The sequence below is a fragment of the Sminthopsis crassicaudata genome, chromosome 1, assembly GCF_048593235.1.
Source record: "Sminthopsis crassicaudata isolate SCR6 chromosome 1, ASM4859323v1, whole genome shotgun sequence".
Classification (NCBI taxonomy): Eukaryota; Metazoa; Chordata; class Mammalia; order Dasyuromorphia; family Dasyuridae; genus Sminthopsis; species Sminthopsis crassicaudata.
The window spans coordinates 114,330,445-114,353,006 of record NC_133617.1 but is presented as its reverse complement, the minus strand read 5'-3'; the positions used below and the strand labels follow the sequence as shown (position 1 = coordinate 114,353,006).

The 22,562-nt window shown below is 32.7% G+C and overlaps 1 protein-coding gene across 1 annotated transcript in view; it reads right to left on the bottom strand.

Annotated features, from left to right (window-relative positions):
- Nucleotides 1-590: 590 nt before the first annotated feature.
- MRPL13 (mitochondrial ribosomal protein L13) overlaps nucleotides 591-22,562 on the bottom strand; it is a 41,179-nt gene continuing 19,207 nt past the window's right edge. Inside the window, exons 5-7 of the mRNA XM_074266524.1 lie at nucleotides 20,292-20,378; nucleotides 15,002-15,123; nucleotides 591-876 (exon numbers count right to left, since the gene is read on the bottom strand). Coding sequence (XP_074122625.1) covers nucleotides 855-876; nucleotides 15,002-15,123; nucleotides 20,292-20,378 — 231 coding nt within the window. The 3' untranslated portion in view covers nucleotides 591-854. The remainder of the gene's footprint in view (nucleotides 877-15,001; nucleotides 15,124-20,291; nucleotides 20,379-22,562) is intronic.

Sequence of the window (22,562 nt, the reverse complement as noted above, 5' to 3'; positions counted from 1 at the left end):
GAAGTAGGTATTATTCTGTGCCCATGGTATACATTTACAGATATTGAGGCTGAGAGAGTAAATCACATAGGATCTGAGGTATAAATTGAATTCAAGTCATTTGACTCTTAAGTCTAGTAACCCTCTATTCCTTATCCAAATTATTATTATAAATAAAATGATTTACTAAGCTACCACTGAGAGCAAACCCTCCACCATAGGGTCAAATTCTTCCAGAATTTTGAGAGAAGGCCATCATGTGAGACTATAGAGAATGTAAACATTATTTCATTTGTTATGAGCAAAAATATTCCAAAACTAGTAGGAATGTGATTGTATGAGTACATACATGATATGTAATTCAACTCAGACTAGAATTTTTAAGTTAAAAATAAGAAGTAGGTTAGTGTGAAAGTCAAACCTTCCAGTTTGGTATTCTATCATGATGGTACATTAATGGAGAGACGAGAATCATGACCTAGTGACAGAACCCTAAATATGTGGGATGTAGATGATTGCAGGCAACGGTTTACATCTTTGTGGTGAAGAATTGGGGGAGACCACTAAAAAGTGAGAACTCATGCTTCTTTCCTCATTAAAGAACAATCAGCAGCTGATAAAAGATTTTATTCTGAGCATTTTACATGGTTATTGAACAATCTGTACAATACATTATTTTCTTGTACTTTCCTGTTTATACTCTCCTGATTATTTTGCCTATAAATCTTCTGCATCCATGCTTAATAGAACACTTTTTCCAAACAGTAGGTGGGTTCTCTTGATTTTTCAGATTGGGAGAAAATTTTCAAGGAAGAAATCAGAACTGTCAGAAGTCTCAGAGGTTTGTGTGTGTGTGTGTATATTTATTCTCCCAATTACATCCGGAAATCCTCAGGTCTGAAAAACAAAAAGTCAAGAAAAAAAATATATATATTTTTTCTGAAATCATGATTTGATTTTATTTTCCTGTGGAAAGAAGTATATTATCACAATATTAAGATGACAGTTTATACTCAACATTTATAAACAATACTGTCTAAATGTTTTTTTGCTTTATAAAGAAACAAAACAAGCAGGTAATTTTCTGTGGTTAGTTTTGGAAACTGAATGTACTTTATCTTCAATTACTGAAAAAAATTTTTTTGTGGGGGGGAGGGCTATATTTGCCTACTTTCATTAATGTATAGTCTATAGCTACTCAATTCTTCCTTGAAACCAGAAAAAGGAATGGAAACATGAGTGATAAAAGAATGATATAGACTTAATAAAAATAATATTTTAAAGAGAATTTTAAACATTCATTTAAACAATTTTAAAGTATATGTTTTTCTTAATAATAGAATTTTATCGACATGATTAAGCACAAAAATCTTGCTTATTTTGCCTTTATAAAATAAACTGGAAGAAGTGAATTAGCAAAAAAAAAAAAAAAAAAAAAAAAAATTATAGCTGCTTCACAGCACATTGCACAAAGGATTATAATAATATTGCAAAGAGCTTAAAACCCTTACAAAGATCTCTTATAGGATAAATCAAGGGTTCTCAAATTATAGCCTGCGGGCCAGATGCGGACTGCTGAGGATGTTTATGCGGCCAGCCAGGTTATGGCAAATGGGCTGAGGGGCGGAGACAGAGTGTGAGTTTTTGTTTTTTACTATGGTCCGGCCCTCCAACAGTCTGAGGGACAGTGAACTGGCCCCCTATTTAAAAAGTTTGAGGACCACTGGGATAAATTCTCATTGAACAAATAATTAATTAAAAAGGTGTATATTTAAATATATTCCACAGACACACATGGAATATAAAATTATCAGTCCTTTGTGTATATGTATGAATGCGATTTTTATTTGTCTGTCACATAAGATATTTCATGGGATAAGAAATCCCAGGGAAGAAACTTCTAATAATGAAGGGACATGCAAATGCTCTGTAACTTATAACGCAGAGGCAGGACCTGAACTCAGGTCTGGATCTTCACTTACTGCACCATGCTTCTTCAGCTTCAAATAACCCACAAAAACAAACATATAAGTACATATATGTGTATAAAAACAATTTGTCTGTTACATAAATAGTTATATGTAAATATTTAAATAGGTCTATGAGTAAAGGTAGATTAGGTTCCCAGATAGAGAACTGAAAGGGACCTTTGGGGACATATAGAACAACTTCATTTTATAGCTGAGGAAACCAAAGCTAAGTTAAATGACTTGCTTAAGATGAAAAAAATAATACATAGCAGAAATGTAATCTGAATCTAGGTTTTCTGACCCCTAAGCAAGAGCTTAGGAGAGACAATAAAATATGGTAGATTAAACAACGACATGTCAGGTAAATAAAGCCAAACTCAGCTGTCACCTTTATTTTATGAAGGGGTGTGTATGTATGTATGTGTGTGTGTGAAGATATATAATGTTTTGGAAGCACACATGCCTAATGCATAAACATGCATATATGCTGTACCACAAACATCAAAACTCATGAATAATTTTTTTTCTCAATTAATTTATGAGAAATAAATAAAATACATTTTGGAATATAATTTGAATAGCTGAGAAATGAGTTCTGCATTTTGAAGGTCATTTTAAAAAGTGAATGAACTATGTTTGCCCCAAAACAGCTTATCTAGTCCATTTTAAATACTGACAGTGTTTTAATTTGTAGGAGACTGTACAGCATAACTATAAAAACCATAGTTGGGTAGCAGAGTAAACATAAACTGTAGTAATTTAAATTTATTATTTAACCCAGAAGAAAAAGGAATAATCTGGGAAATAAGTCAAATATGGTGCAATACATTATCCACACATAATCATGACAAGAAAAATCACAGAATTTTATCACTGTATTTTTAAAGTTTCTTTGTAAACATTAAACCCAGCTAGCTATCCAAACTGTAGGACAGCATCACTAGTTTCCTTCGTAACTTGTCTTATCTAAAGCAATGTAATTAAAACAGTTAAGACAAGCTCCAGTGCATTTAAAGAAATAAATACACTCCCTTTCAGCTAGTTCACATAATCAGAATGGGAATGAGACTGGGGGAAAAAAAAAAATCAATCTCACTCAGCCTGTTCTCCCACACATCATTGAAATGCTGTAGAGGTATGCATAGTTCTGCAATGACAATTTCATAATTAGGAACAAAAGGACAAGAGAGTAGAAATAAATAAGACAATGCTGAATTATTTCATGAATTACAAGTATAATGTGAAAGGAAAGTAGGAATCAAGGCTAAAGTCACAGTTGGGCGAATGGAAGAAAAAGATAGGTCTTAATGGAAAGAGGGTTAGACTTATTGTGTTTGATCCCATAAGCAAGAATTAGGGATAAAACAGGGATACAGATTTTATTTCCTTTCCCCCCCTCTGTTAGCAATATTTTATTTTTTCCAATTACAAGTAAAGAAAGTTTTTTACATTTACTTTTTCGAGATTTTGGGTTTCCAAATTTTTCTCTCCCTCCCTTCCCCAAGATATTAATATGATATATATTATACATGTACAGCCATTTTAAACATATTTCCATATTTCTTATATTATGAAAGAAAAATAAGAACAAAAGAAAAAAGAAAACCATGAGAAAGAAAAAGCAAACAAATAACAAAAAAGGTGAAAATAATATGCCTGGATCTGTATTCAATCTCCATAGTTCTGTCTCTAGATGCAGATGGAATTTTTTATATATGAAATTGTCTTGGTTTGCCACATTACTAAGAGAGATAAGTCTATCACCGTTCATCATCACACAATCTTCTTGTTACTATGTACAATGTTCTCCTGGTTCTGCTTACTTCCTTTAGTATCAGTTCATACAAGTCTTTCCAGGCTTTTCTGAAATCAACTTGTTAATCATTTCTTAAAGAATAATATTTCATTACATTCATAAACCATAATTTATTCAGCCATTCCCCAATTGATAGGCATCAATTCCATTTCCCTTTCCCTTGTCATTACAAAAAGACCTGCTATAAACATTTTGCACATATAGGGCTTTTAGGGAAGCATTAATTCACCTTAGGATCAAATGATTTAGAGCTCTTAAGAGACCTTCAAGATCATTTAGTCCAAATCTAGAGATCTTTTCATTATGCTCCACCACCTTCCTCACTTAAGAAGAAACTTAATAAATTAAAACTGGGGAAAAGGAGGTCTGCCTCTAGTCACTAATGGCTTATCACTGAACATCTTTAAGTGGAAGTCTGAACGGTCACTTGCACAAAAACATATTTGACATGACACATGCTTTGGTTACACAATGGATATTCTTAAGTGCCTTCTAAACAGATTTTTAAAATTAGTTTTTCATTTTTTCCAAGTCCTAAATTTTTATAGATGAAGAAATCACAACTCATAAGGATGACTCTTTCCAAGTATTACAGTATCCAAAGTGGGAATGAACCCAGGTCCTATGACTTCTGATTCAGTGCTCTTTCCACTATACCACATTAGAAATAAAATATTCACATTAAATGAGGAAAGAGTTCCACTATTTCAGTCAGACTACATCAGGAGTTTTATCCAGTTTGAGGTGCTAAATTTTATAAAGGATTTTGTCAAAACTTGAATTTATCCAGCACAGAATGACCAGAATAGAATAGGGTTTGGAGATTATATAAAGAACACTATAATTGAGAAAATTAGGGATACTTGGGCTAGATAAAGAAAAATCCCTTGGGCACAAGGAAAGCAGAAAATAATTTCCTTCTTCAAAGAACTAAAGAGTTGCTATTTTGAAGAATTATGTTTATTCTATTGTAGGGTAGAACTTAGATCAATTTGGGAGTTGGCAGAATTACATATTGACTAAATATAATAAAACGCTCGCTAAAAATAAGAGCTGTTAAAAAATGGAATAGTCTGTCTTGTGAGACTGTGGATTCCTTCTTACTAGAAGTACTGAAGTGAAGTTTTGAGGATCACCTGCCAGAAATGAATTTCAAAAGGATCATGTATCTGATAGGAGGGTAGGTTAAATGATTTATGAAATTACTTCCAATTTCACTATCCTGCAGATGCTCAAGAAGTGTTGGCTGAGATGATCAAAGTTGTAACATCTTTTGAGGGAAAAGAAAAAAGACTGAGTTGAGGTTTTTTGTTTTGTTTGGTATTTTGCTTTTAACATACTACCTACTTGTCTCCCTGCCTTTTTTCTCCCAACTTTCCCCTGGAAATTACTTCAATTGTAATTTGGATTAAAAAGTACATGTTTAAAACCAATGAAAATATTTACACAAACTTAGCATGTTCTATGAATAATTATGGAATTTTGAAGATGGTTTTGGGAGCTCCTTTCTTCCAATTTCAGAGAGAGATTCCATATGTTCTTGAATCAAGTAGATTATCTTTTATATTTTCATTATAGAAATTTATTGCCTGATAAAGGGATAAACTGTCTTTTTGTTATATTTCCCACACCCCTTTTTAAAGGCATTAATTATAAATTACTCAGTGTAGGTGTACATGTAACTTTTTGCAAATTTTTTAGCCCATGAAAATGTCAATTTTCACTTGGGTGTCTCAGAGAGGAAATTTAAGTCATTAATGAGTAAAGATTAGATGACTCTAAAGTTGTTCCAAGTCTATAAAATCTAACATACTTACTGGGCCGAGGTAGCAAGTGATATATAAACCATATCTTTAATTATAATAGTTTTTTAATTATAAGCATGCTTTGCAAAAGATGAGAGAATTAATTAAAGAGGGACAGTATTATGGGCAAAAATGTCAACTTCTTTTGCTATGTCACACTGAAATTTATTGTTTTATTTTCTGAAACAATAATCTCTACTCTATATATAATACTTGCCATTAGGTCTATCTGCCTCGAAAGAAGATAGCTTTTGGAAAAGAATATTATCTATGTTTCATGAGTAAAAACTTAATCAAAAAAAGTTGTTTGGATTTGCTCAACATTTAAGGTCACACCACTTTATGCAAAAATACAGATTCCTTCCATGGTAAATACCACATCCATTACCATTATTTGGGAAAGGAGGCAGGGTGGTGGTAGTTGGAGCTGGTAGAAAAGAGGGTGGCTGATTTCTTAAGATAAAGGAGAAATAAGCCCAACCTTTTCAAATCCCACTCAGAAAGAAGAAATGAAAATTTTCTCAAAGACAGATGAGCAGAGTGAAAAGGTAATCATTTTTACAAAGGTGTTCACCTAATACTTTATATATGTCACTTTGCACTTCACATAACTTTTTTGATGTTTTTATTTGTCACTGCAAAGAGATGGGAAAAGATCCATTTGGTTTATGAATAAAATGCAACTTTAATCTGTGTCACAGATGGCTGTCAGCAGAGCAAAATTAGATACACTTTAAATTGTTTGCCATATTAAGGTAATTAATTTTCCATGTTAAAAAAAGAAATAGATTTATGGTTGTAGATCTTTTAAAACTGGTAAAACAAAAATCCAAACCTACTAATATAATTTTATTCTTCCCATAAGTTATTTTTTCTACTTCTGACTTAAATTACTAAGAATAAGGCTAATTATTCCAAGAAAAAATCAAATAACTGAATTTAAATATGGATAGCAAACTAATCTTAGAAACAATAAAAGGTCAGCTTGATTATGTTCCAAGTAATTTCCACTGTATGGAATTATTTAGTATAACCTTCCTTCTTTAAGTTTTTCCAGTAAATCTGGTGACGCCACAAATTGCTGGAAAGAATTCAGAAAAGTGGGGTACAATCAGGATAGGCAAGTGGGCAGGAAGACAGGCAAAGTATTCGTTTCCTTAAGGCACAACTCTGACTTCAGAAGAATACTAGAATAATGTCTTATTAAGTCAGCTTCACTGGAATGTGTTAATATTTTCTTATAGAATAGTGATATAACTTTCAATACTATTTAATTTAAACAATAAAAATAAATCTAAATTCCAGGCAAAGCCAGTGAATATTACATCCAGGATAATACTTGTTCAATCTTTCTCGAACACACAGAAGTTTGATATATCTCACAAACTGTGATATATGTAATATATGGACTGCTTGGTGGAATTCTGAAGCTCTTGGATCTATTTGTCTGCCCTTACTTCTTTCTCCTGATCAGCAGTCTTACATCTCTAATACCCTCTATTGGACATCTTAACTTAAACTTAACATGTCCAAAGCGGAACTCATTATTTTTTATTCCCAAACTTTTTTTTCTTCCTAATTTTCCTGATACTGTTGAAAGTATCATTATTCTCCCAGTCACCAAAACTAACAACTGAAGTGTTATCTTTGACTTCATCTTTTCTTATCCCTGATAACCATTTTGTTGCCAAGCCCTCTTGTTTCTACTTTGTGACATCTCCCATACATGATCTCTTCTCTGACAATGGCAGTAGATTGGTGCAGACTCTCAGCACCTCACATCTGGATTTGTAATTTAATTACTCAAAAGATAGTGGTCAAGTTTGTTATTTCTTGACCTCAAGAAAGTGATTGTCACACTTTGGATAAAAGTTAACATTTGCACTGTTCTTTAAGGTTTGTAAAGCATTTTTATTTCATTAATAACTAAGATTAATTTAGTAAGACACTAGTATCTCATTTTACAGATGAGTATGGAAAATAAAGTCATTTAACCCCAGGATCATATGTATAGCATCTGAGACAGAATTCAAACCCCTAACCTCCTGACTCCAAAGCTGGGACTCTATTCAAAATAATACACTACCAGACATATGTAAAGTATAAAATTCTGGGTACCACCTGTCAGGGAAGAAATTAATAAGGAGGTGAGGGTTCAGTGGAGAATAATTGACTTCAGGGCTTAATATAGAAGAATGAATTAAGTGGATATGTTCCCCTTGGAGGAACTAAAAGTCAGGATAGTTATCTTCAAATACTTAAAGGATTTGTCACCTAGAAGAGAAATTAAGCTTGTTCTTGCTAGGCCAGATTAGGTAACTACAAACTATGGTGGGAGTTGTAAAGAGGCATATTTAAGTTTGGGTTCAAATTCTGCCTTTGATATTAAGTAACTAAGTGACTTTGGGAAATCACTTCTGAGGTCCTCAGAGAACTTTCTAGAATTAGGTGAACCAGATTAGATTTTGCTGTATAGGATTCAAGTTAATTAACTTTACATTATTAAAATCATAGGATTATAGGCTTAGATCAGGAAGTGAATTTATAGATGAGGAACTGAGGCCCCTCATAGTCTAATAAGTTCTAACTCATGTCCCTCAAGGAAATGCCATCTGGAAGAATTGTGTGGAACTACTTTCTACCTATTAGATTGGATAACAGGGTGGAAAAGGAAAATGACAAATGGGTGGAGATGTGGAGAAAATGAGATATTAATGCATTGTTTTAGAGTTGTGAACTGATTCAACCATTACACTGATTCAAACCATGCACACTGATGATTATAGACAATTTCAATAGACTTGGGATGGAAAATGCCATTCTTATTCACAGGGAAAGAGAGTATGGCAACTGAATATAGATTGAAGCATTGTATTTCTCACCTTTTAAAAAATTTGTTTGTTTTTGTACCTGTTTTTCTTGTGCTTTTTTCCCTTATAGTCTGATTTTTATGGCATAACATGACAAATATGAAAACTTAAAAAAAAAAAAAAAAAAACTATTTTCCCTTTGACCTAACAATACCATTAGTCAGTCTGTCCCCCCAAAAGAGATAAAAAACAAAAAGGAAAAGGACCTGTATATATAAAAGTATTTATCGCAGCTCTTTTCTGGGAGCAAAGAATTGGAAATGGAGTGGATGCCCTCAATGGTTGAATGGGGAACGGCTGAATAACGTGTACTGTATGCTAGAATACTATCATGCTATAAGAAATGATGAGTAGGACACTCTCAGAAACACTTGGACTTTCATGAACTGATGCAAAGTGAAATGTACTGTGTATAAAATAAGAGCAATACTGTAAAATGATCAGCTGTCAACCACTTAGTTATTCTCAGCAATACAATCACCAAGACAACTCTGAAGGACTTATGATAAAAAATGTTGTCGATCCCCAAAGAAAGAACTGATGGTGTCTGAGTATAAACTGCACCATAATTTTTTTTTTTAATTTTTATTTTTGGTCTGTTTTCATTTTGCAACATGGCTATTATGGAAATATTTTGGATAATTCACATGTATAACATATAAAATTGCTTGCCTTCTCAGTGGAGATGGGGAGGTTTAGAGAAAGAGAAAGGGAAAGAATTTGGAACTCAAAGTTTAAAAATATATTAAAAACTCTTTTGTTTTGTTTCACATATAATTGAGGAGAAAAACAAAATTCTAAATAAAAAAAGGAATATCCCTCATGAATGGCACAAAACTATAGCAAATCTTGTGGATGCTCAAATATCAGCTCTGTATTGAGATCAGAAAAATAAAATAAATGATCTCCTTTAAATATTCTATTAAATATCTTCTGAGACAAGTGAAACATGTTTCTGAAAGAGCAGATTGGAATCATTAATAAAGAGATTATTACTTCTTCTGGATATAAGTTAAACCAAAACTTTAAAGTTGTTCATTTATACTAATGCTTATTTAATTTGAGGTTCTATACCTATTTTATGCCATGGACTCTTCTAATAGCTTGGTGACATCTATGGATCCCTTCTCAGGGGAATGTTTTTAAAAGCACAAAACACAAAATACTACTAAGAAAACCAATTATATTGAAATACAATTATCAAAATGTTGAAAACAAAACAAATTCACAGCTCTCAGGTTAAGAACACCTTCCTTTAAGCTATTTCCAGTTTGTTCAAGGGCAATTCCAGAGCCTGCTTTTTTGATTTTCCTTTTTGTTAGCCTTTCTTCCTCTAACAGATTTGGCTGAAGGGACCCTCCAGAAAAATCATGGACAGTCATCCAGCTCCCATCTAGGCCAATGTACTATCTGTACACCTGCACAAGTTTTTAAATCTGTCTTTGCTCTCACTTTTACAGTTTTTCCTTATAAGCCCCTGCTTTAAGCCATTCATCTTAGAACTAAGCATTTTCCATATTTCCCCCCATAAATCACCTTGTAGAGAGGGACATTTTCACTGTAGTCTTTTGTATCTATTACCTGGTACAATGCTTTAGTACGTAGGTATTTATTTAATAGATGGCCGTTAAAGGATTGGTTCACTGAATAATATATTTCTGAATTATGAGTAGGTGACATTTTAAAAATTTTCTTTTATAAATGTTACTCTGTCCCATACATAATTTGAATTGACTGAAAATGGAAACTTTCCATATAGCTGGCTTTTCCTAAGGAATCTATCCTGTAGAATTCTATAAAAAGGAAAAAAAAAAAAAAAAAAACCTGTTAAAAAGGATCCAAATGTTATTCTAATAAAGCTCTCATAATATAAAAATTTCCATTATAGTAAGAGCCCCGTTACTATTTCCATTATTATTGAGGTTTACAGAATATACAATTATTTGATCATCTGAAAGCAATGATTTGGGACTACAATTTCTCTATGAAAATGGATAGTATTGCCTTTTTTACACTTTCCTTTAAGGAGGGAAAAAAGAAATCCAAATATATCATTATCTGTACATACCAAATACATACATCTGCCTCATGATCCATAAGGAAATGTGATTAAGTCGCCTATAAATTCAGGTTTCTGAAAAATTATTTAGACAGCCAGAGCACTGCAGAGAATTAAAGAAAGGCAGCTATTCCAGAGCTCAAGACACTAAGTCCAAAATGACAGACACTTAAAAGTTTTTTTCCAATGGATTTTTCTAGGCTAACAAATTCTACTATTTATGATATTATGTAAGGTCCTTATCTTTTAAGGACAGAAGTCACATGAGATAAAAAGCAAAAAATAAAAACAATCTCTGATTTGAAAGAGAAACTTTTTTTTGACTTTGCATATGCATGTGTATGTGACTTCCTTTGCAGTGTTTTAAAACACTGCAAATAAAAAAATATTGATGTAAGTTAATATAAACAAATATTTACTGAGTACTTAGTTGAGTATAGTAGTACTTAGTGATATTCAAGCAATTATAAAATTTTGATTAAAAAGTAGTAATCATTGTTACTCCAGACTTTTATTCTTTAGAAGAGGCAAATATTAAGTAATATTAGCTTACTTTAGCTAAAATAAGTTTTGCCCATACTTACAAAATAAATTTTCATAAAAACCGAACAATATGAAACCTTAGTTTATTCCCGGTGTACTTGAGTTAAATTTATTTTAATTATGCTTCCAAAAAAAAAAATCACCATATCTAATTTTATTCAATCCCATTAATTACATTTCAAGGAACTTAATTTTTGTTATACATATGTGTATACATGTATACACATGTGTACATACTGAACCAGGCTAATTTAATTCAGCCTCTGAAATAATCATGACTCTAGAGATGAATGACTTGAATTTTATCTCTTCTGCTTTTGAAACATATATGAAAAAATTTTTCCCACATTTAAGATAACTAGTTAGTACTTGTAGTTGTTTTTATTTTATGGACAGGGAATTATTCATTAATAAAATAAATCATTCTTGAAATACTCTAAGACTTATTAGGGCAAAGATCAAAATTAAATACAAAACTAGAATAAAAGTGGAAAACAAGAAAGTCAACTCCAAAATAACCTATTTAAATAAGTCACTAATGACAAAAAAATAGGAAATGGATTGAGGAAAATAGACCAACACTAATTATAACCATTTTATAAAAAATTTAACCAATGTAAATCAATAAGCATAATAATATCCTAATAAACTGGGTAGTTTTGGATTCAACAAAAAGAGATATACAGAAAAATCAATCCCTAAACCAGGAAAGAGCACGGATTAATGTATTTGTGTGAGAAAGTCAATACAAATACAGAGCAGATAGGAATGGAATATAGCAGATGGCAAAGAATAGAAGGTGAGGTTATAAAAGTGGTTTACAATTTACAGAAGGCCTATAATACCAAGATAGAGAGACTGGTGATTTTATAAGCAATGTGGAACAGTAGGATGTTGTCTCAGGATCCAAATTAATGTTTCTAGATCTACTTTAGTGGGGCAAATTTCAGGGAATTAAAATAGTCCCTAAACTAGATTTTTATCTTGAAGCCAGTCAGTCAGTAACTATAATTTATATCTTCAATTTAGAAATTGAAAATCTGGATTCAAACCTAAGTTCTACCATTTACTCCTTGTGAGACTTCAGGAAAGACATTTCATTTCTACTGGCTATGATGAAGTGGTTAGATTAAGTGGCCGTTAGGACTCTTACAGCCCTGGCCCTACAAGTAAAGAAGTGAGACAATCAGAGCATTACATTTGCAATATTAAACTTGGGAAGAAATTTAAATGACAAACTGGAAAGAGCAGAGACTGGAAATTAAAAGACCAATGAAGAAGCAACTATAGTAGATCAAATAGAGGTGATTGAGCAGTGGGATTGGAAAGGGAAATAAGAAATTCTGTAGAGGAAGAATTGAGAAGATATAAAATACTGGAATTGTGGAGGAGTGAGGATGCATAGTGAAGGAATAGAACGAGATAAAGGTGGCTGAAGTTTCAAGCCTTTGGGACTGAGGAGATGGCATTATTTTTAAAAAGTTGTTGGAATAAGAGATTTTTTTTTTTCAATTTTTAAGAGAACATAAGTTCAATTTTGTACAGATTGAAATTCAGGTAGTTTATGATGTTATCTTGAAGGCAACTGGAGATGCAGGATTGGAAATGAAGCCAGAGGTAGGGATAATGGATTTGGGAGGTGTTTACATAGAAGTAATAACTGAAACAGGAATTGAAATTCTCAAGAGAAATCATGTTTAGTAAAAGAAAGAAGCATTGGTCAATATTCTACATTTAAGGGGCACAAGGAAGCAATTGCTGTTGTTCTTTTTTGTCCTTTGTTCTCCAAGAGGACCAATGACACTAGGAAGATAATGACTTGCACGTGAATTGGATTTCAGTAAGACAGCAGTGCAAAGTCATTTGCTTCACTCCCTTCTCCAGAGTCCCTGGAGTCCAGTGGTAGGGTATAAAACAGGATGACTAGAGGTGGCCCTGCAGAAGGAAGCGAAGGAACCAGGAAAAGGAAAAAAGAATAAGAATCAAGAAAATAAAAGAAGATTCAGAAGAGCATAATGCCAGGAAGCTAAGATAAGAGAACAAGCACAGAAAGATAAGAACTAGAAAAAGACCAGTAGTTATAGTGATAATGAGATCAACAGAAATGTTACAAAGAGTAGTTATAGTAGAGGCACATTTAAAAGAAAAATTCTTTTAATCTGAAGTAAACATTTAATAGTTCATATTAAATAGGTCTGTCATAGCAAGCATGCTAATTGTACTGCCTGGAGGCTGGCAAATTACAGCTGGCTGACTTGCAATCTCTTTTTGGCCAAAAAAACTAATTAAAAAAAAAAAATTAAAAATAAAGTTTTATAACATTTAAAAATGTGAAAAAGTAATTCTTAGGTTGCTAGATTATGAGGGTCATAGTTCCCACAAATACGAGAACATTGCATTGGGCACTAAAGTGATTCTATGAAAATATTCCTTTACAAAATCTACTAATGTTAAAATATGAGGTGGAGAAGACTAAAATTTTTTAGGCTATGCAGGACTTCAAGCTAAGGATCTAGTTTAGGGATGACTCTAATTCTCTAAAATGTGTTCCGCTAAATTAGACATAGAGAACTCTGACATGTAACTATATGACTGTATGTGTGTGGAAACCTAACTAAATTTAGAAAGGCTCACCATCATGTTAGTAGTAGGGTGATGAATTTTTTGGTCAAGGTAATTATTAGAGAACATCTGCTAAGTTACAGTAGATTGATAAGATGCACTGAGAAGGGATTAATTTTCTAGGTGAAATTACAGACTTATATGTGAAACTGAACATGAACTTTAACAAGGAAGAATAAGTAAGTTTTCATCTTGACAAAATATCAGAAGAAACTGGAGTTTTTAATATATTCTCATTACACAATCCCACTTCTTTCATTTGGGTGATACTGCTAACTTTCACCTAATTATACTATTTAAGCCAAAGTACTCTTGAGACATAATTTGTCTTCCTTTCAGCATGAATACCAAGCTACCCTGGTTCTCAGTTCTAAATGATTAAAAGGAATCACCTGCAGAGTACTTTATAAAGGATTATTCTCAGTACTTAAAATCAGGACTGAAATACAAAGAAGTTTGCATAACTTGGATATTCTAAGGAATGTCTTAATTTTACAAGAGAGGGCATTCTAAAAGCTGTTTTTAAACCAATATTTAGGTCCACAGAAATGAAAATAAGTTACCTACACAATTATCTAAATCATTTGCATAACATCAAAAATGTTGCCTAGAAGAGTGTTGATTCAGAAAAAAAAAATTTAATAAAATGATTTTCAGATAAAAAAAAAAATCTCCTTTGGAAAAGATGCTGCTAATATTTAGGGCAAAAAAGGCAATTGTGTACTATATTTTATTAATCACACAAAAAAAGAATAGAAAACCAGGAACAACTTTTTATATTGAAGAAATTATCTTAAATGTCTTGATTTTGGGGTTTTCTTTTGGTTGTTGTTAGTTAAAAGTAGTATATTTCACTACAATTAGCACACCTCTACCTTAGACAAACCAATGCAATAATGACAGTTAATATTTTATGAGCCCTTTCAGGTTTACAAAGTACTAGACAAATGAAGTATTAAGGATGTAAAGATGTATTCTCACAAACGAGCTTGCAGGGCAAGACATACATAAAATGATAAATAGCCTACTTTATTTACTCAAAATTAAGTGCCAAACAGTCCAAAAGGACTAATAGGCCTTCACTTAATCAGCTGAAAGGTTTAAAACATTGGGTGAAAGATATTTGTTCTTTCAACTCATATTTTTAAAGTACTTGCTGGGAGCAAATAATAATATTAGGTATTGTGGAAAGAATAGAAATAAATAAAATTTACTGTTTTAATCATTAGATCTTAATAAAATTCCTTGGCCTTAAGGAAATTATCACTTAACTGAAGTTTATGGAACAAACTAAATTTAGATTAAAAAGTAATAAAATAATAATAATTGAGACTTACGGATTCCATAATCTTGGGAAAGCATCAATTTCTTCTTGGGTATATTCATCTAGTCTCTTAGGTATTTTTCGTGGCTGAGGAAGCTCTTCTACTATATTCTTAAGTATGTCTTCTGGAATCTCCTACAATTGAGATTTTTTTTTTTCATTTTAAATAATTTAAAAACACGTCTTAAAATCTTTTATTATTAACAAAATGAATCCTGTGAAATTATGGAAGAAGATGTGGGAGATCTTCCCCTGCCTTTATCATCCTGTCTTATCCAAAAGTGGGGTGTGCAGGGATGTAGAACTTTGCAGTGACAGAGAGAGTGAAAGAAGTAATGAAGGAAGGAAAGAAGACAAAGGAGGAGGAAAGGAGGAAAAGACAATTCTTTTTTTTTTTTTTTTTTTTTTTTTGGCTGAGGCAATTGGGGTTAAGTGACTTGCCCAGGGTCATATAGCTAGGAAGTGTTAAGTGTCCGAGACCAAATTTGAACTCAGGTCCTCCTGACATAAGGGCTGGTGCTCTATCCACTGAGCCACCTAGCTGCCCCCCAAGAGGAAGAAAAAAGAAAGGTGACATAATAAACTATGTATGAAATGAAGATCTGTCTATATAAAAAAAAAAAATCTCTTAACAGTTATCCAACATTGAAACAGGCTCTTTTCATTTTTGTTAGAAGTCTTAGAATCATTGTAGCTTCATAAACAAATCATGCAGACTGATCTTATTTCTACTGTGCAGTTGGATTGTACAATGAGCTTATTGTACTATCAAGTATGGATATATAATTATACGATAATTTGATTTATAGTTAATATGCTAGCTATCAAAAATATTTGTTCTTGAAGAAAGATTTGGATGGCTCAGATTTCTTAAAGGAGTTTTAAAAAAACATCTTTCACAGAACTATTAAGACAGACCATAAGAAGAACAGGGAGTTTTCAAAAACTAAGTTATCACTAATTATGAAAAATGCTTCAAATAACTAATAGAGAAATACAAATTCGAGGAACCCAAAGGTTCTACACCTCACCCTCCATCAGACTAAAATTACAAAAGAGAAAAATGACATGTTGGAGAGGCTACAGAAAATAGGCACACTAGTGTAGTTTGGTAGAGCTGGGAATTGGTACAGTCATTCTGGAAAGTAATTTGGAATTATTCACAAAAACTGTGCATATTCTTTAAACTAGCTATGCCACTACTTGGCCCATGTTCCAAATGAATCAAAGAAAGAGGGAAAAGGGCCTATGAGAAGCAAAATATTTATAGTAGCAAAAAATTACAAACCAAAGGAATTCCCATCTACGAGGGTATAGATAAACAAACTGTGGTATAGAGTGTAATATTATTGTACCATAAGAAATAAGAAAATGAACAGTCTCGGGGAAAACTGGGAAGACTTCTCTAATTTGATACAACAAAGTGAGCAGATATATAACAATTTACACAATGAGGGAAAAATAATTTTAAAAGATATGGAAATTTGATTAATAACTGAATCATGAATTCAGAGGACTGAAGCCATATCATAAAATCCAGAATGAGACATACAAATTTTGACATAGCTAATATGAGCATTTGTTTTGATAAACTATGTCTACTTTTTGTTTGGACAGGAGCAATGCGATTGAGAGAGATAAAGAATACACGTAAAACTTTTTTTTTTTTTTTAAAGGAGGTATAAAATGTAGACTGCCTATAAGTTTTATGTTGAGATGTTAGGGGAAACTTCTAATAGATTAAATCTTTGAGAAATGGGGCATGAGTACTGATTATAAAGGCAGGAGTAGTAGCATACTTATAATTCCTATTTCTGGGGAAGTTAAGGCTGATGGATTACTTGAATTCAGTTCTAAATTTCTGTGGGTTAAAGACAAATGAGGATCTTCCCTAAGTTTGGCAACAATATGACAAGCCCCACGCAGTGAGGAAGTGGGAAAGTGGAAGAAATAAAGGTAGATCAAGATTCCTAAGTACTGAATTGTTAGGAAAGACTTCCATGATGATCAGTAATGGGACTGGATTTACAAATAGTTGCCTGTTTTTTGACAGTTCTCTCATATAAGAAAATCCTTCTGCAGATCCTTGCTTTCTACAGCTAGGCGAAGAGTCCTACTCCCCCAAGCAAATTCTATTCCCTCAGTTAAGTCAAGTCCTTATTCAGGTAACCAATGCATATCTATAGGCTAGCCAAAGATTTGGAAAGAATAATCCCTTAATGAGCATGGGTTCTGAGAATAATATGTAAAACAATGGGAATCAGTTCAAAGTAAAGATTTATCACAAGAAGGGAAAAGAGGAAAAAGGGATGCAACTCAAGCATATTCACTAACAGACTATAACATACTTAAAGAGCAGTATTGCATCAGGGAGCAAAGAGACATACTTCTTTATAGCAGGAAGGTGTGCTCCAATTATAAGGGTGAGTGTGTTACAAAATACCCTTTTGAAACTGGAATTCTTATATCTTGATTTTAGAGGTGGCTGATTTACATATCAGATCAAAATATTATAACAAAACACATTTGTTATCAGGGAGAAAAACAAGCTGGTTGTAGACAAGATATTTGGGGGACACAGTTGTACCAATCTTCCAAAAATTTTACTGTCAGTATTCTTCCATGAGTATGTTCTCTAAGCTTACAGTGGTCTCAAGACCATCAGGCTTTAATTTGGAACTATGCCCAAAAAGTTATCAAACTGTGCATACCCTTTGATCCAGCATTGCTGCTATTGGGCTTATGTCCCAAAGAGATGCTAAAGAGGGGAAAGGGACCTGTATGTGCCAAAATGTTTGTGGCAGCTCTTTTCGTAGTGGCTAGAAACTGGAAGATGAATGGATGCCCATCAATTGGAGAATGGTTGGGTAAATTATGGTATATGAAGGTTATGGAATATTATTGCTCTGTAAGAAATGACCAGCAGGAGGAATACAGAGAGGCTTGGAGAGATTTACATCAACTGATGCTGAGTGAAATGAGCAGAACCAGAAGATCGCTGTACACTTCAATGCTGTATGAAGAGGTATTCTGATGGAAGTGGATATCTTCAACATAAAGAAGAACCAACACACTTCCAGTTGATCAATGAAGGACAGAAACAACTACACCCAGAGAAGGAACACTGGGAAGTGAATGCAAATTGTTAGCACTACTGTCTGTCTACCCAGGTTACTTATACCTTTGGAATCTAATACTTAATGTGCAACAAGAAAATGGGATTTACACACATATATTGTATCTAGGTTATATTGTAACACATGTAAAATGTATGGGGATTGCCTGTCATCTAGGGGAGGGAATAGAGGGAGGGAGGGGATAATTTGGAAAAATGAATACAAGGGATAATGTTATTAAAAAAAAAATTACTCATGTATATATACTGTCAAAAAAATTATAAACAAATTAAAAAAAAAAAGACCATCAGGCTTAATCTTATAACACTGCTGTCCTTCCAATCATGGCAAGAGGAGGAGAACTAATATCAAAAAAGGAAAAAAACAAAAAAAAACAAACCAAAAAAAACACCCCCAAAACAAAACAAAGAAATCCCCATCTCTTACATCACAGGATGAAATCTCCTCAGCCTTGGTTTTCCACTTTATCACTCACTTCAACCATTCTGACTGAAGGGTAGAGCCATGAATTCCAAATTTCCATTTACAGAGGGAACTTAGATCATCTCATTTCTCATCAGGCTGTACTACTTTGGTATATACCTGACTTCTCCACCAAGCTTCAAGGGGTATACATTCCCCATTCCCTTTTCAGTCTTCTTTTGTACGTTTCTTCCATTAGACCATAAGCTTTTTGAGGCAGAAACTAGTTTTGTTTTTTTCTTGTTAGCATCACCAGAACTTAGCAGTGTCTTGGTACATAGTAAGTACTTAATGAATGTTAATGATTTTAGACAACTATGTGCTGGCACTGTGCTAAGTAACAGAATATAAAGAATTAAATGATGTGACTTACAAGTAACAAAGAAGTGATTGCTCCTTTACTTCAGAAAGCACAAGAGTATCTTCAAACTATTCTATTCAGGCACTATTCTGTGCCTTAGTAAGTGGATCCACAATGGAGGAACCATTAAAAGATTTTTTTCTAGACGTATAAGAAGATGAGTGAATAAAAGTCTTTGAGGAGGAATAGGCTCTGAAACACGAAGGATTAAACTTTACAACACTTCACCTACAGGTGAATCAGTTATTTTGTAGGACTAAACTGTAAATTACAAGAGCACATTAAAGGAGAGGAGGGAAGCAGAAGAGAAATGTGTGATGCAACTTAATTTCGTCAATGGTACAAACAACAAGGGAAAATAACTCCTCTATCTGTCAGAAAAAGGGAAGTGTGGAATAATGTGATGGCAAAGGGAGGGATTTAAACAATAAGTAAAAAAGGAAATCTTGATATAGGGGAGGGAAGGAGAGAGAGGGAGAGAGGGAGGAAAAAAGGAGAGAAAAGAAGAGAGAGAGAGAGAGAGAGAGAGAGAGAGAGAGAGAGAGAGAGAGAGAGAGAGAGAGAGAGAGAAGGAAAGAGGGAGAGAAAGGGAGAGAAAGAAGGAGAGAGAGGGAGAGAGAAGGGGGGGGGCACCAATGAAGAACATGTCCAGGGAATAAGAGGAGAGATATTCTAATGCAGAAAATGGAAACTTTGCATGGTACTTAGAGAGACCACTACTTCTGGGAGATTGTGGGAGGTATGTGGACCAAGAGAGGTGATTCTTGGCAACCGGGGAAAAAAATAATCATGGAAGTAATGAACTGTACAATCAGAAGCATAAAAACATTTCCACTACAGGACAATATTTTTGTCCTATTTGCTGAGGAAATGAATACTTTTAAGGCATACCAGAAAAAAAAAAAGTTGAGGGAGGAAAGGTCGATGAATTATATAAGGTATAAAAACTGTTTAGAAATGGAAACTTAAAAAAGGTACCTTACAAGCTTTAATTCCATGGAGAGTACAGAAACTAAAAATGAATATGTAGAGCATCATTAATCAAAAATAAAGGTCTAGTTTAGAAAGGTTAAGAGAATTAATAAAGAGAATAACGGAAATAAACTCCTTTTAGAAAAAGAGCACAGAAACAGAAAAAATATCTAATAAATATGTGAAATTAAAAGGAAAGAAAAAAAGGATGAAACTGAATAAGTAGATGAAAGGAAGAAAAAAAAAGAGGGGTTAATAAGAAAAACTCATTTAGAAGATTACTGAAAGCAGGTGTATGGATTTACATGACTGAGAAAGATAATGAAAAATATGACTGAGAAAATAAATGGTTATTGAGAACTAATACTTACTTCATCTGGAAAAAGATGTAACCTTTGCATCATGGTTCTTCTGTGGAGGTTCTTTGGTAACATTCCATAAATAGCTAGTTTTACAATCTGAAAAAACAAACATAAAAAGATAGATCATAATGTGGTTAAATAAGCAGAATGTGGTTTGGGGTTGAGAGACAAAGCAGGAATGGCATATGATGACATCATTAATATGAGAATGAGAAAAGGGAACAGGTGTAGAGGAAACTTCAGAAAGATTTCTTGTGGTATTACTGTTTTGTGTTGAGCTAAATTTATTTCATTTATTTTGAAATGATTAGAAAAAGAAGGGAAAAACACAAAGGAAAGATTTAAAATTGTAAAGGTTTTTGCAATTCTTTCTTGAACCGTATTACCTAATATCAAAAGTAGTCATAAGGCTAATGATACTAACACTTTACACTGATAGTGTTTTAAAATTTACAAAGCACTTAGCATACATTATTTATTTGATCTCCAAAACAATTTGCTAAAGTAAGTGCTATAATTATTCTCATTCTAGAGAAGAAGCAAATAAAGCTGGGAAAGAATAAACAATTTGACCAGAGTTACATAGCTGGTATCCTGGCTAGGACTTGAAGGAAGGTACCCTTCATTCCAAATCATGCTGTAATATAAATTAGATGAAAGGGTCTGGGTCTTGAGCTTTGGAAGTTCAAGTGACTATGATATAAAATTCTTCATGGGCTTTGTGATTCCATAAAATGTGTTGGAGTTTTAATATCTATAAGATAAAAAGCAAAAAGTTTACATGATGTAATAATTCTCGTTGGGCAACAGCTCTAAATATTTTTGTTCATTGGCTACATTTGCAAGACAATGGACTAAAAAGACAAGAAAAGCTAAGTGTCACTTCTCACTGAATGAAAAAGAAATTAAAAATTAAAAGGAAAAATGAAGTTGTATTTGAGGAGCTACTATTGAGAAATACCATAAACTAATAATAAATTCATATTTAAACACAATAAAATTTTGAACATCTTAATTTTAAAATATATCATTTCCCCCCAATGATCCTCAGAGAGACCTTTGAGAGCCACTGTCCTTTAAAGCAGGGCATCTTAAACTTTTTTCACTTGTGATCCCTTTTCACCTGAGAAATTTTTACATGACCCTATATATAAGTCTATAAAATAGACATACAATTAAAACATTTACTGATAGATCATAAGGAAATTTATTTTAAAACAATTCTTTGATAGAATTTTGTCATTTATTAAAAGTGAAATTAAATGTACATATTAATGAGATGGGTATGCCTGTTAAATTTTACATTAAGAATAAAGTCTTGGCAGAGTATCTGATACCTTATAATGTTGCCAAAATTTTCAAGACTTCTATATTCCATTATGTGGTGACACACAATTTAAGAAACTTTAAAATATACTTATTCCTACATTATTTAACTTCATTTAAACTCTTAATTCTAGAATATTATTAATTATGCCAATAATGTAAAGGATCTATGATTTCATTAACACAGATGCTTAACTCCACTGATGCAGGTCACAATTTATTTCTGATACTTTTTCATATCCTTCTGTAAGTTTACCACACAAAATCCACTTAATAATCTTTCTTGAATTCTCTATATTTTAGGAGGATAATAATGAATATCTAGGAACTGACCAACAAAGCACACAAAAGACTGGCATAGATTGAGTTAAGAAGTGCTTCTTAAAGAAAAATCCAAACACTGCTGAGCTATTTAGCTCTCATATCTAGGCCATGCCAATATAATAAAATAATGTTTTTTTTCCAGATGTATCCATTTCTTCATGATCCCATTTAAGAGTTTTCTTGACAAAGTTTCTGAAGTGATTTGCTATTTCCTCGAGTTTATTTTAAAGATAAGAAAACTAAGACATTTTGCAAGTTCATTTATTGGGTTGAAAACAAGAATGACTATAGAAAACCACAGTCTACATGGCCATCATGGAGTAAAGCAGAAAGCCATGGATTTTCATCACTAACTAAAACAGAATTTCTTCTGCTGGGATGAAAATATCCCATATCTATATCTATATTTACATATGTCCCTACATTGGAGTTTTCATGCCTCAAACAGACCTTCTAATAGGGAGAAGCATCAAGTCCCAAGTTGTATATCATCAATAAAATAATCAAAATCAGTGAAAAATAAAATAAGCATCAACCCCCCCCCCAAATATCCCAGGCACTCCCTCTCTGCCAAAAATAACCTCAAACAAGCAATAAGTATAGTGGAATCTTATATTCTTTATAGCTTTC